This window comes from Rhinolophus ferrumequinum, chromosome 9 (assembly GCF_004115265.2).
Source record: "Rhinolophus ferrumequinum isolate MPI-CBG mRhiFer1 chromosome 9, mRhiFer1_v1.p, whole genome shotgun sequence".
Classification (NCBI taxonomy): Eukaryota; Metazoa; Chordata; class Mammalia; order Chiroptera; family Rhinolophidae; genus Rhinolophus; species Rhinolophus ferrumequinum.
Genome location: NC_046292.1, coordinates 62988155 through 63003063, shown reverse-complemented (window position 1 = coordinate 63003063; position 14909 = coordinate 62988155). Strand labels below are relative to the sequence as shown.

The 14909-nt window shown below is 33.1% G+C and overlaps 1 protein-coding gene across 3 annotated transcripts in view; it reads left to right on the top strand.

Moving 5' to 3' along the window:
• Nucleotides 1-14909, top strand: part of TTLL7 (tubulin tyrosine ligase like 7) — a 121925-nt gene that overhangs the window by 38005 nt on the left and 69011 nt on the right. For all 3 annotated transcript variants that reach the window (XM_033114401.1, XM_033114402.1, XM_033114403.1), the window contains exons 2-6: nucleotides 4417-4625; nucleotides 4836-4967; nucleotides 7631-7752; nucleotides 8620-8687; nucleotides 12906-13064. In XM_033114401.1, coding sequence (XP_032970292.1) covers nucleotides 4601-4625; nucleotides 4836-4967; nucleotides 7631-7752; nucleotides 8620-8687; nucleotides 12906-13064 — 506 coding nt within the window. In that variant the 5' untranslated portion in view covers nucleotides 4417-4600. The remainder of the gene's footprint in view (nucleotides 1-4416; nucleotides 4626-4835; nucleotides 4968-7630; nucleotides 7753-8619; nucleotides 8688-12905; nucleotides 13065-14909) is intronic.

The window sequence follows — 14909 nt, the reverse complement described above, 5'->3', positions numbered from 1 at the left end:
TGAGTTTTGAAGGTGGCAGAAAAGGTAGGAAGGAACATGGCTTTAGAGAAAAAGCATTTCATTTTCGCCTGTTAGCTGTAACTTTGGGCAAGTTACATAACCACAGTCTTAAATTTTCCCATCTGTAAAACTGGAAAAAAGTCAGGGCATTTGTCAGGTGGACTAAATCCACACAGAGATACGTGAAAGTGCTTAGCACACAGTAGGTACTGGCTTACACTGGTTTTCTTTTCCTTTCCCTCCTCACCATAAAACAGCTTTTATTACATTTTTAATATTATTTTACATGTTTCCAATTTAGCCTTAATTCTAGTTCCCGTTGATCTTTTGATAGATTATTTTAGTAATCTATGGTGAGATAAAATTTTACAAATATTAGGTTGGTGCAAAAGTAATTGCAGTTTTTGCAATTATTTTTAACCTTTTAAACCACAGTTACTTTTGCACCAACCTAATATGTACAAAGAGAACCATATACAGAATACACCAGAGCATGGATTTTTGGTGATTGTTGGGGAAGGTCTGACTTTCTGTCATGTTATTGACTCAAAAGATGTTTTGTCTTCCTGTCATCAAAAATATCAACAATGCTATCTTCATTGGTTGGCATTTTAGGCTTTCGGGCTGGAAAGAACCAATTCCCTCCTGTTTCATATTAAGAAATTAAGTTATGTATCTGATAAGTGGCAGAGTAAGGTATAAGAATTCAAATTGAATTCTTGTTTAGTGTTCTTTTTACCATATTATGCTTTTGTCTAAATGAATTATTTTCATCTAAATGAAATATAAAATTTAAAGGGTTTTGTTATTAACATGGTAATGTTGACATAAACGTGTATCACATATGTTCATGCCCAGGCAGTTCATGCCCAGGGCACTAAAGGGTGTACATAAAAGTAAGTGTCCTTTAGCTCCGCCCCCAGCCACAACCGGCCACCACTTCTCTGTGCGTATATTCCATATATTCTTCTGTCATTTTACCCAAATGTAAACTTTTATGTACTTTGATCTTTTTTCACTTAAAATTGTAAAAGTAATATATTGTAAATGATATGTATTTGCTTCTCATATCTCCATTACCATCGCTCCTTACTTCCAGCTGCTGTTAATTAATTAAGTGGTTTTTCGATTCATGAACAAGTGCTCACTGAGCACTGTGTCAGGCACTGTTCTAGGCTCTGTGAGCGGAGGCGTGAACATGATAGAAGAAAACCACTGTCTTCATGGAGCTTACCTTTTTGGTTTTGTGGTTGGTGATATGATAGGGGTACAAAGAACAGTCTCTATAATAGACCTGAAGAGGTAAATAAGATGAATTTATTCAGACATGATCCGAGGAAGCTTTAAGGAAAAAGCGGAAATTTATCTGGATTTTAAGTGATGGGTAGAACGGGGGAAGAAAGCGTACTCTAGCACAAGTGTATTGGAATTATATTTTTGTTGTTTCAGGCTATGTATCTATTATTTTGCATAGTAGCTCTTCAAGTTCTACATTCTAGGTTACCATTTGCCTGAAATTTTGGAATCCTCTTTGTTTGCAAAATATAATTGTTTCTTTCTCTTAGCAATCAATATCTGCTTATCTCCTAATTGTTTTACTCAATTTGTTTAGTTGAAGTAGGGGTAGGATTTTTATAGATGATTCGACCTATTTTTACAGTTACAAGAGTTTTCATCTTTGATTTACTTTTTTCTTATGATTTCATATGTGTTATATTCTAATTAACTATTATTTGCTTCAGTGCCATTATGTGCTTACAGCAGAGGTTGTCAACCTTGGCTGCACACTAGAATCATTTGGAGAGCTTTAAAAATACTGATACTACGGCCCTACCTATGTCTGAGGTGTGGCCTGGGCACCGAGATTTTCAGGAGCTCTTCAGGTGATTCAACTTTGCAGCCAAGCTTCAGAAATCATTGGCTTTCAGTACTTCAGAAGTAACTGAAACATGCTTTCGGCTTTTGGAAAGTAGGTAACCATGGCTAATCTGAGTGTTGTGATCAATCTCAAATCTCTTGCTTAGAATAAAGTGAAATGATTAGAATTGGGATGGCAGGCTCAAGTCCTTGACTTTGTTAAAGCACTTTTATTGTTCACCAAACCATACATGGAATTAAATAAAGAGTATATATATGGATAGACTAATTTTAAACCTTTAAATTCCTATGTAGATAGAGAGAGGGGAAACAGTTCTTGTTTTGATCTCTGTACAACTCAGAGTCATTTGGCTCATTATTTAAGTCAGAAATTAACAAGTTTGTTTTTAGAGTTTATAACAATTACTAATTTGTTGTTAGTATAGTTAGGCAAACATTGTTCTCAGACTCTTGTTGACTTTGTTACCTACTTTCAATGTAATAAGTACTCTGTTACCATAAGAGGATCTTTGTTTACTCCAGTAACAAGATGTTGGTCAAGGATTTGTAAACTCAAACAGTTACCTCCCTGAGGTATCAGAGAGCTTCCAGAAATAAATCAAGTTGAACTTTAGACTATTCTTTTCTTTTATTCTGAAAAAAATCTAGTCTTTTTCCAGCTTGGAATTGGGAGCTGAGATCAGGTCAGGGATGTTTACAGTGATTTCACTGTTTGGTTTGAAGTATTCTGAATTCCCTGAATACACCTATATCTTGCATTATGTACATGTACAGAAATAGGATAGCAAACTTATTTTACATCTAATATAGCATATTAGCATGATGTCTGAAAATAGCGGTGCTTAGTGAATAGGTGAATAGTGTAATCAGAATTGGGTTCAAATCCTAGGCTTTCTATTTATAAACTGTGTTACCTTGATTTATTTAACTTATTAGCCATAGTTTCCATATCTGGAAAATTGGGGGAAATGATACCTAACTTCTAGATTTGTTAATGAGGTAAAATATTTTAGATTCTTAACACGTACCTGCCCACAGTTGGTCTGTAATAAGTAATAGTTTCGTAGTTTTAAGATTGAATTATTCTAGGAATTATTCTAGTAAAAATGATAACTGAGAACACATTAAGCTCTAAATTTTCTTTAGTAATGAGTCTAATTAATAATGACTATTTGGGTGATGTTTATAAGTCATATTTTATGTAACTGAATTTCTGAATTTCTAATAAACCTGATAATACCCTGACATCATACTTTTGTTTATCATGGTAGGTTTTCTGCTTTTTCATTATGTTTAGAGACATATTACAAGAACTAAAAGATTCTTACAATACGAAGGGAGAAATTAGAAAGTTGATAGTATAGACTGGGCAATATAGTATAGTAAGGGCATAAATTCCTAGGTTCATACATATGCAATGAAAATATAGGTGAAGTGTAATATAGACCATGTTGAAGTGCAGCCAAATCAAATTAATTCGTTCATTAAAAAATATTTATTGCATTCCTTTGTGTGCCCAAATAAGATCATCATGGCAATGACTCCTCCCATTTTCTGCCTTTCGAAATTGCTGTCATTTTTAAAGGCATAGTTCAAATGTCTGTTTTATAGTGTACTTACCCCTCTGCCCCATCGCACACACACCATTAAAAGGAATCACTGTTTTCTGCACTCTGTCAGCATGTGACTTTTACCCTGGCACTTATTTCACCGTTTCGTTTTAAAAACATTTAAGCTTATGGCATTGTTTTGGAGGTTATATGGGTTACCACTGCCTTTGACATCAGAGAGATGTTAATTTAATCTCCACTTTGTCACTTAACTTTCTTTGTAAAGATTTCTCCTTTCTGTGATCTAAAAATGTACTTACCTGTAAGATGGGATAAAAGCTTCTAATTCATAGTTTTACTGAAAGATTAAGTAGTAAAAGTAGCTTAAGATAGTAAGTGTTCGATAACCAGTAACAAATGTTGTTATTGTTTGTGTGTGGCTTGTTATTTATTGTATGTAAATATGATACATGACTTAAATAAAACCTCCTCCTCTAGACTGCACACATTTAGGGAATCATCTCTTGGCATTTTGTATAAGGTTTAATACATTAACAAATGTTGGTTGATTAAATACATTAAATACAGAAGCACTATCTTCACTTTTATGATTTCACTCATATGTGGGATATAAAACTGAAACAAATGAGCAAGACAAACAAAAACTCATAGACATAGACAATAGTGTAGGGGTTACCAGAGGGTAAGGGGGAAGAGGGGCTCTAGATGAAAGAAAAGGGGGTCAAGTATATGGTGATGGAAAGAGAACTGACTCTAGGTGGTGAGCACATAATGTGATATATAGATGATGTATTGTAGAAATGTACACTTAAAACCTATATAATTTTACTAACCAGTGTCACCCCAATAAATTTAATAAAAATTAATAAAAAATAAGATGCTATTCTTATCACAAAAAATGAGTTGTATTGGCATATATCAACACTTTTTTATAAAAGTTTTTTTTCTAAATGACTTTGTTTTGAAGTCTGTACAGGTATCTTCTTATCCCATAACGTCAGTGCCCTGAAATCCGAGTATTCCACGAAGATAATATGATAGGAACTTTCAGTGGTTTGGAGCCGTATCCTACTTAGACTAATGTGGGCCTTCCAGATTTCCTGAGAACTTGGTACAGAGCACACACTGCTTGCTAACCGACTCAGGCAATAATGCCATCTCTGCCTCAAGAAAGAGGTAAGCAGATCAACTTAATCACGTTATAAAATATAGATGTATCATATATCATCATTGCTAATGTTTGTAAGAATTAAAAATTAATTGGGGACTCTTAAAAAAGAACTAGAATTTATAATTTTACCTTTTCTTGGGGGGGGCATTTGTGTTCTCAGGTATGGAAGTTTTGTTATTTCAATGATATTTAGTTGGTTTACATTTCTTTTAAAGTTATTCAGGGACCCTCTCCCCTGGATCTGAATACAGAATTGCCTTATCAAAGCACAATGAAAAGGAAAGTCAGAAAGAAGAAAAAGAAGGGAACAATTACAGCAAATGTTGCTGGGACAAAGTTTGAAATTGGTAGGTCTCCTCAGAATCATGAAATTTTCATGCATGTTGGAAAAACTAGATTGATGTTGAAAACAATGTAGAAATTCAGAGAGATATTATTTTTTATATAATGGGTTTTTAAATGACTTCTATAAAATTTTACTCTTTATGAGATATTTAACATATCAACAATCAAATTGAACATCAATGTAAACTAAAAGCTTTAGTTATTAATGGGGATGATTTTGACTAAACTTAATTTTAAATTCAAGTATAAAATAGTAAGAACGTTAAAGAAATTAAAATGTTAGTGTAAAATTTGAGGTTTTTGTTAAATAATGAGAACCTGACTTAAAGAATAGAGTAAAAACATACTTCTCTCTATGTTTAAAAAATTATTTTGATGATGCTGTTACTTTTTATTAATGAAAGTCTAGTTTTTATATGTAAACAATATTTATAATATAAAGAACAGATAAGACTTGTTTTAAATTAAGATACTTTGACCACCATTGTGCAACTCATTATGAATATCATAAGTACTCAAATAATATTCTTCTTTTTAAAATTTTTAAAAGATATTCTTCTTTTATTAATAATTTTGCATTAAAAGAGTTGAGGGAAGTCATAATCATATGAACCTCAAGGATGTTAGTTATTCTTAGCCTTATTAATCTTTGAGAATCTCATTAATAAGCTCCATTTATATTAGCTCACCAAAGTTTATCAGCAATCAATGGACTATTTCATTGGAATTGAGGTCCCCCGATATTCTATTCCAGTGGGGGTTCCTCAGAAGAAAAGACTTTAAGCAAGTTGGTGTGAAAGGGTGAGATGTGAACTGTTCAGGGTTTATTTACAGCATATTTTCTAGAGTGAGAAAACAAGAGTAAGGTGACCATTGTAAAAGTGATTGATGGACGGTGTTAACTTACCCTCTCAACCTACTTTTAAGGTTCAAAGTAACCTTGGTTTAAAGGAGAGTGTGTAAGTGCAGTTTCCTCTCACTTTCCCAGAAAGTATTCAGAGAGTCAAAGTTGCATTATTCTTCATACTGATTCCGGTTCCATTTCCCTCATCAAGGTCTTCCCAGTGATTTCTGAGAGGCCCTGAACAATATCTCTCATGCTGTCAGGTACAGGTCTGCTCATGTACCTCATCATTGTTTTATGCTTGTGAGCCAGTTAAAGGAGCCTCCCGGGCTGCGTCGCTGTTGCCCTGGCCTCCCCATGAGCTCTGGGTGGCACAGTAGCTCCTGAGCCGTCAGGACGCTAAAGCTGCCTGGTGCTCTGTGGTAGGCGAGAGAGGAACAGCTCTTTCTCCAACTCTTGTCACCTGGGCCTTCAGAACAACCCCAAGTTTTACTGAGCTTCTCCTGGAAAACAGCAACTTCAGCTCAACAGCCCCTCCCCCGGCCTCATCCACCTCCAAGCACTGTTCTCCTCTTTTATACCTGTGTTCTAGACAGGATTACATAAAAAGTCCTTTCTTTGTCCTCAGCCAAAAAAACAATCAAGAGTTCCTAGGACTTGAGACCCAACAGGTGTCTGCGCCTCTGTTTCCTGCTTGAGCCAGATAAATTCAGTCAATTATTCCCCTTTTCTTTTTAAAATTTACCTTTTAATTACAGTCAACATTGAATATTATTTTATACTAGTTTCAGGTATACAGCGTAGTGGTTAGACATTTATATAATTTACAAAGTGAACCCCTGGTAAATCTATTACCCACCTGGCACCATACATAGTCGTTATGGCATTACTGAGTATATTCCATATGCTGTACTTTACATCCCCGTGACTATTTTGTAACTACCAATTTGTCATTTGATCCCCCCTTTTTTTTTTTTTTTTTTATTTCTCCTCATATTTCGGGTACCAGTAAAAGTAATACGCTTCAAAATAAAATACTGAAGCATTGCTATATAGTTACACCATTCTATTAGACTTAGAATTCTTTTGGAACCCAAAATTTATCCTAAGTATTCTGCTTATCTTTATTCTAGATAAGAATAAACTTGACATTTATTGGAAGAAAAATGTCAGTATTTTAAGTGGTATCTAAATCAGAGAGGAATATATATAGTTTATACTGAAAAACAAGCTTTTCTCCGAGCATAATTTTTTTCAGTAGGGTCAGAGGGTTTTTAACAAATAGGAGGGACAGTTTCAAAATCTCTGCAGTGAATTCTGCTTTATTATTTCCGATCCTGAGTCAACCTAGCTGACTTGGTTTTAACTGATAAAAATAATTTGAACTTGGGAAGTGGAAAGTATAGCATAAGTCTAATGATCAGAGGATATTTTTACCTTTTCCCTTTTGTATTTAGCCCAAGATTTACAAAAAAGCCATCAAAGTACATTTTCCTGACTAGAGATATTGTCTCAGCTGTGTGTATGTTTTCCTTGTGTCATGAATAATCACTAACCTCTTTAGCAGTTTTGTGTACCTGTTAAATCTCAGAGCATTGAAACTAAGGATTTTGGGTGCAACATGAAAAGTCTTCAGTTACTGTTGAGCATAATTTAGCCCTTGATAAATTGTGACTAAAAAATAAGGTTATGCAATAACTAATGGCTATTTTGCCAATAAAGTACTTTGAGCTAAAATTTATATATAGCTAAGAATGTTTCCCCAGTGAATATGTTTCAGAAGTATTTTACTCGTGGTTTAACTTAACCTTTTACTTGCAGTTCGTTTAGTCATAGATGAAATGGGATTTATGAAAACTCCAGATGAGGATGAAACGAGTAACCTTATATGGTGTGATTCTGCGGTTCAGCAGGAGAAGATTGCAGAGCTGCAAAATTACCAGGTGGCTATTAATCATGACCAATTGTTGCTCATTAGCAAAATTATATGAATTCCCTTATTATTTTCTTTAGATAGGGTTCTTAATATGTTGACCTGTTAAATTTCAGTCCTAACTTACCTGAATAGCCTGTTTTGTTGCTGTCCAGTTGTGCTGATTCTTTCTATGAAGCCTGCGTCCTTTCAAGTTTAGCTTTTAACCTCTTTCCATATTTAAAGAACGAATGATAGAAGAAAACTCTTTTAGGCTGGTGCTTTGCATTGTACTTAAAGATGAGTGATGGAGAATAGGCTGCATAGAGAGATCAGGATGTGGAAATACCTTGTAGTGTTGGCTATGTGTAACCTGGCTTCATTCTTTTATTTTTAGGATGTAATACAAACATATTAAAAATAGACATCTAACTAAAAAGTCAAATGCACAGAATTTTAGACAATTGACATTTTGTATAGTTCTCCTTCATCTGTTAGTATAAAAAGTAATACAAATTTACTATAGGGAACAAATAAGTCCATTTTCACCAGTTTTTCTACAATGCATATCTGTATGAATATAGTAAATTTAGAATACCAAAAATAATTTTGACATTAAATTATCACTTATTCAACACAGAAAATTTTAACTTTAATATCTATATAAACACCTTTTTCTGATTTCTTTAAAATTTTGCAGTTTTATTCTCTGATTTCCATAGACTCTTTAATACATTGAAGGTCATTTTTTAATTTAATTTAAATATTTTACATGAATAATTGTCAGTTTATTAAAACATGAAAACTCATGTTTTAATGGATGTAACTGTATTCTAGTATAAATGAATATATTCAGTAAGTCAATGAGAATATTAATGTTTACCTTTTTATTTTCCAGAGGATCAACCATTTTCCAGGAATGGGGGAGATCTGTAGGAAGGATTTCTTAGCAAGAAATATGACCAAGTAATCTTCATTTTCTTGTAATCGAGAAGACTTGTTCGAAATTTACGTTTTAAGTATTACAGTGCTAATTTTCAGAAGGCTACGTTGATTTGAAATGATGTTTTGATGGAAGAGATAGAATTTTAGAGCTAGCAGGGTCTTAAAAAGTTCTCGGGTTCTATTTCTCCACTCTGCAGAAGAGGTAACTGAGAATCAGAGGAATAAATATCTTGCACAAAGTCAAATAAATGTTAATAGCGGAGCTGGAGCAGAATCTTGGTTTCCAGAACTCAGGGTTCTTTTTACTTTTTATTCAATATCTACTTACTTATTTTCAGTTAAACTTTATAGGGACTACTCTGTTGTATTATGTGCCGTGTGTGCATGTGTGTATCCATACACTGGTTATTGAGCATATAATATGTCCCAGGAACTGTAGTAGATGCCTGAGTGCACACACATACACCTAGACACATATATATATGCTCACCCAGGGATACACACGCAAATATATTTATCTCTGAGACTACTAGTTAGTGTAACAACCTACTTTCATGGGAAAAACTGTTCACGGTTACTTAAGTGTTATACCAAATGAGCTGTAGAATTTTTGTGCAGTTTATGTTTCTGTTGATTAGATTTTTTTGTTTAAGAAAGTTAAGTGATAAACTGAAAAAAATTTTTAAAAAGAAATTTCTTTCACAGAGAAAGGTTGGTAAACTTGTATGTGTGATTAAAGAAATATTCGTATGTATCCATGTGAAAGTTTGTACATCTATTTACTCAACAGATATTTTTTGCATGTCTATTTTATAGCCTAGAGACTGCTAACTTTGAGGTAAACAGCATAAATAAAGCCTACTTCCTGCCTAGAACTCACATTTGAGTAAGGGAGAAAGACTGATGCATACAATACAGTTGGTTGTGCCACATTAGAGTAGAGTCAGTGTATGGTGGTGACAAAGATGGTTGGAGATATTAGTTTTGGGTGGACAGGGAAGACTTTCTGGAGAAATTATGTATAAGATGGATATTGAAAAATGTATAGGATTTCACCTTTGAAAAGAAGGCAAGGAGATGGAAGGCAAAGACAACAGTGGGAGAAATATATGGAGACTTAAACCAATATGATATGTTTGGGGAATTTTAGGCAGTTCCTGTGGTTGCATAGGATGTGGGGAGACTTAACTGGAGCTGATGCCAGAGATAATACAAAGGCCAGGCTATGCATAGCTGACATGATATTATGTTTTATTTAAGCATTGATTCTTTAATTTCTTTAACTACTTAAGAAACATTTTTGTTTATACTGAAATAAATGAGTTATTTAATGGGTTTAAGCAGAGAAATAATATGTTTTAGATGATCTTGGCGGGAGTGTAGATAATGGATTCGATAAAAGTTGGACTAGAGGGAGAAAGCTTTGGAGGAGATGAATGTCAACATCTGGTGAGCGATAGTGAGCATCTAAAAAACCAAAGGAGAGAGAGAATGGGAATGGGGAAGAGAATATAAATCTGAAAAATACGAAGGAGATAGAATTGATAGGACTTCAAAACTGCTATGATGTGAGAATTAAAGAGAAGGAGAGAAGTCTCCAAGATGACTCCTGGCTAGGAGTAGGATATTGCGTAGGTGTTATGATCGACTAACATAAAGATTACAGGAAGACTGGATTTCGGAGGAGACAGAATTACCTCTGTAAAATTTTAGACACGTGTTTCATTTAAGGCATTTATTTTCACTTAACACATATTTATTAAATATCTATTATGTGCCAGGTACTGTGCTAAGTTTGGGCACATGAGGTGATCAAAAGCAGATTCATGGCTTTTACAACTTTGGTTTGCAACTGTGTGATAAGTATTATAAAATAGAGGCACATGGTGTTAAATCAGTCCATAGTGAAGTCTCATTTAGGGAGGCATTAGAGAGTTACCCTGAGGAAGTGAACGGAAGCTGAAATATAGATGATGAGTAGGAGTTTACTGGTGACGATGGTAAGGTACAGCCTTCCGGGCAGGAAGAATAGCATGGGCTGAGGTCATGTGGTAGGAGAAAGCACGAATAGTCAAGGTATTGAAAGAAAGCGAAGTGTAGCTGGAGCACAGAGACACTGGTGAGGACTGGGGAGAGATTAGCTGAAGGGTGATTTTTAGGAATATGGTCTTTGTTCTAAATGCCATAGGAGACGAAAGGGAGATGAAGTTGGTAATATGACCAGATTTGCATTTTGAAAAGATCATTCTGGCTGCTTTGTAGAGAACAGAAGTCTGTATGGATGGGAGAGTCAACAGGCTGTGGCAAATACGCAATTTCTCATTCTGTAGAACCCTTGGAATTCTCCTTATGGACAAAATAATCTTCTAATAGCAAAACAGTTGACCTAGTAACATAACAATAGAGTTAACTAAATCATATGTCTAATATAATTTAGTAAATCCATGATAGAACAATGAGCAGAAATTATCCCAGATTCTTAAATTCCTAAGCAAAACCGTATTTCTCTTTTGAAGGTTTACATTTTCACATTAAATGATTTGTGCTAGATGGAATAAAGTATTAAATGGAATAAAGTATTTCTCTTGAATATATGTGTGCTTAATTTTTCCTTAAATATATATGTAAAAGGATGTTACTCATAAATACTACATGGTCAGTTTTAAAATACAGAGGGTACAAAAACATGTATACACATTTTGGGAAAGGAAAACTGTATTAAAATTGTAATACTCAATATATACCAATAACAAAAGATGAATACAAATTACATTTGACTTCTGCAATTACAAGAGGTGCTCAAAGTGGTTACCGTCAGCGTCCAGACACTTCTGATTACAGTGAACTACTGCTTGAGCAACGTTGACCAAAGTGTCCACTTGTACACATATTTTTGGCACCCTCAGTATATTTTTCCATATACCGGGGGTATAAAAATATACTCTCGGTATATTTTTAACGTTCTTAAAAATATAATAAATATATTTAAAGGTGCTGGAAACAGAAACAAAGACATTAGCATTGTTATTATGTTTCCTTTAGGGGTGTGTGTGTGTGTGTGTGTGTGTGTGTGTGTGTGTGTGTGTGTTTCAAACTAGTCAATGTTACCCTATTTTGTACTGAGATTATTTAGGTTGTTGACTTATTCTGGACTTGAAAGGTGGATTTGATAATTATTTCCCTTTTCATAATGGACTTATAACTTCCTTACAGGGTTCAAGAGCACTTGAAATATGATAACCATATGAACCTCCAGTTGTGGAGGCCAAGTGGCTTATGTATTCCATACTCTAGTCTTAGAATTTAGACCCTACCTCTGTGTATACTATATGCTATGATTCCATTTCAGTTTTCTCTAATTTCATTTGGAAACAATATCTGCTCAGCTATAAAAGACTTGCATACATTTATTTAAAAAGACTTTTTTTGAAACAGATTTTCTTTAATAGATAATATTTTAAAATGTTTCTTCGAATTCATTTTTATTGGAAATCATTATATACGAAATGGTTAACATTTGGGATTCATCAAAAGTAAACTTTTTATGCCTACTATTATCTGTAAATTATGTATATATGTGTGAAGCATGATTTGTAGCAAATATAAATATTAGGACATCCATTGTAGTCATAAAATTACATGTACAGGCATATACAGTTCATATAAACAAAACCTCTACTGACTCAAGGCTTCACATAATCTTCTCAGAAAAGTAGTTAAACTCCAAAAAACACTGGCATAAAAGGCCATCAAAAACTCCCTGTGGTTGACCAGGGGACTCAAATCCATCTTTAAAGAAGCAATATGAATGACACCTGGCTGTGAACCGTTTCCTACTGCCCACCCCCATGCCTGAGGCAGAGTTAAAGACTCTTTGCACACGTTATCTTGCCTTAGAAGCCTTTATTGCACCTATCAATTCCTTAGGGCAGAGACCATATTAATTTATCTCAATATGCTTAGTGCTTAGCACGTAGTGTATACTCAAATAAATGTTTGATCTACTAATATAATATTGTAAGTTAATACGTAAGACAGATAATTGAGTCTATTTTTTTCACTGATGTATCCCTAGGTTAAGTGCCTAGCACATAGTAGATATTTAATAGACATTTGTTGAATGAATAAATGAAGAAATAGAGGGATTTAAATCCTTATAATAAATGTCAGTAACACAGAGAAAGAAAATTTACGGAAGTTTAAGTAGAAATTACTTTTCATATTATCTCTAATTTACAGAATGATCAAGTCCCGGCCTCTGGATTATACCTTTGTTCCTCGCACATGGATCTTCCCTGCTGAATATACACAGTTCCAGAACTATATGAAAGAATTGAAGAAAAAAAGAAAGCAGAAAACTTTTATAGTAAAACCAGCTAATGGTGCAATGGGTCATGGGTAGGTATTTTTCACCCGGAATATATAAAAAAAATTTGAGGGAAAAGAATAAATGTGAGCATTCACTCATAGTTGACTACTAATAGAAAAAAGATAGGTTTCTATTTATTGCTGTTTTTTGGAACAAAATATTTAATGAGTTCTATTACCCTGTCACATAGGCTTCAGTAATTCAGTTTAAAAATTAAATCAACAGGTTGTAAGACTTTAATAGGAGACAACAAAATAAAGATGTTTTTTTATTTTTTAAACATAAAATGTGCCTTTATAATAATTTTAGAATAAGCTTGGAAAGTAATACAGTTGATACAATAGAGCTGGACTGAAGAAAAGAATCGAAAGGAAATTACTCTTTTCATTGAAATCTTAAAGCAAAATGTGTATTTTTGCTTTACAAATAAGTTTTTTTCTTTATGTAACCATGGTAATTGGATTGAAAATAAGTAGAACAAATTAAGCTAAAGTACCAAGAACTAGACATGCTAGCTGAGAATAAATTTTATAAGTTATATTCCTGTTTCCTTTTGCTTTTTTATGTTAGTTTTCTGTAATGTACTTTTTAAAAGAAAATGTGGCTGAGGCTGCTTTTAATAAAAACACATGAGTCATTTTAATCTTTTGTTTTAAATGCTGTGGGGGAAAAATATTTGGAAATGTAGCTGCCAGGTAAATTATTATTCCAAATTTCTCTTTAGCTTTTAATCATAATTTAATAATTTAATCAGACATTATTTTAAACTATGGTTTAGTAATTTAAAAAGTAAAGTTATAGTATTAGTGGGAATTTAAATTGTTTAATGTAAAGTTGGTTTGCTGTATGTTAGTATCAAAGGTAATTTTTTTGGGAGGAATAATTGAAGTTCACATTTTTCTTATTTTAATGTTAAAAATCTTATTTTAATGTTAAATATATATACATATATATATATATATGTATATATATTTACTTTTAACATTAAAACATTATAAGTGAGTATTACTATGATTTGACAACAGTATAAAAAATAGCTGAAAAAGCATACTGTGCCAGGGTTTATCTCATATAATATAGTAGTAGATAGGTAAAGGGTACCTCTCATCTATGCAGTATATCGTTTCTTTGCTGATCTTATGTTTGGTTGTTTTATCCATTATTGAAAGTGGGATATTGAAGACTTCAACTACTATTATTGAACTATCCATTTCTTCTTTGAATTCTGTCAGTTTTTGATTCATATATTTTGGAGCTCTGTTGCTAGGTGCATATATTTTTATAATCATTATATCTTCTTGATGCATTGACTTTTTAAAGTAATTGTATACTGTTCTTCTTTGTCTTCAATAATAATTTTTTATCTTGAAGTCTGTTTTGTCGGATCCCAGTATGTTTTGTCGGATCCAGTTCTCTTTTGGGTTACTGTTTGCATGAGATATCTTTTCCATTTATTCATTTTCAACGTATTTCAGACTTAGAATCTAAAGTGAATCTTTTGTAGACAGCCTATAGTTGGACCATTTTTTTTTTTTGAATACATTTGCCAAATCTTGTCTTTTAATAGGGGAGGTATTCCATTTGAACTAATGTAATTATTGGTAAGGAAAGATTTTCTTATGCCATTTTGCTATTTGTTTTCTATATGTTATATAGTTTTTCTTCTTCAATTCTTACATTTCTGCCCTCTGAGTATTGAATAATTTTCTAGTTTATCAATTCAATTTGCTTGTCATTTTTTTGCTATACATTCTTGAGTCAGCTTTTTTTTTTTTAATGATTGTTCTGAGATTACAGTTAACATCTCAATTTATACCAGTATTGTTTGGATTAAAATCAATTGAATTCCAGTAGTAAACAAAGCAAAACAAAAC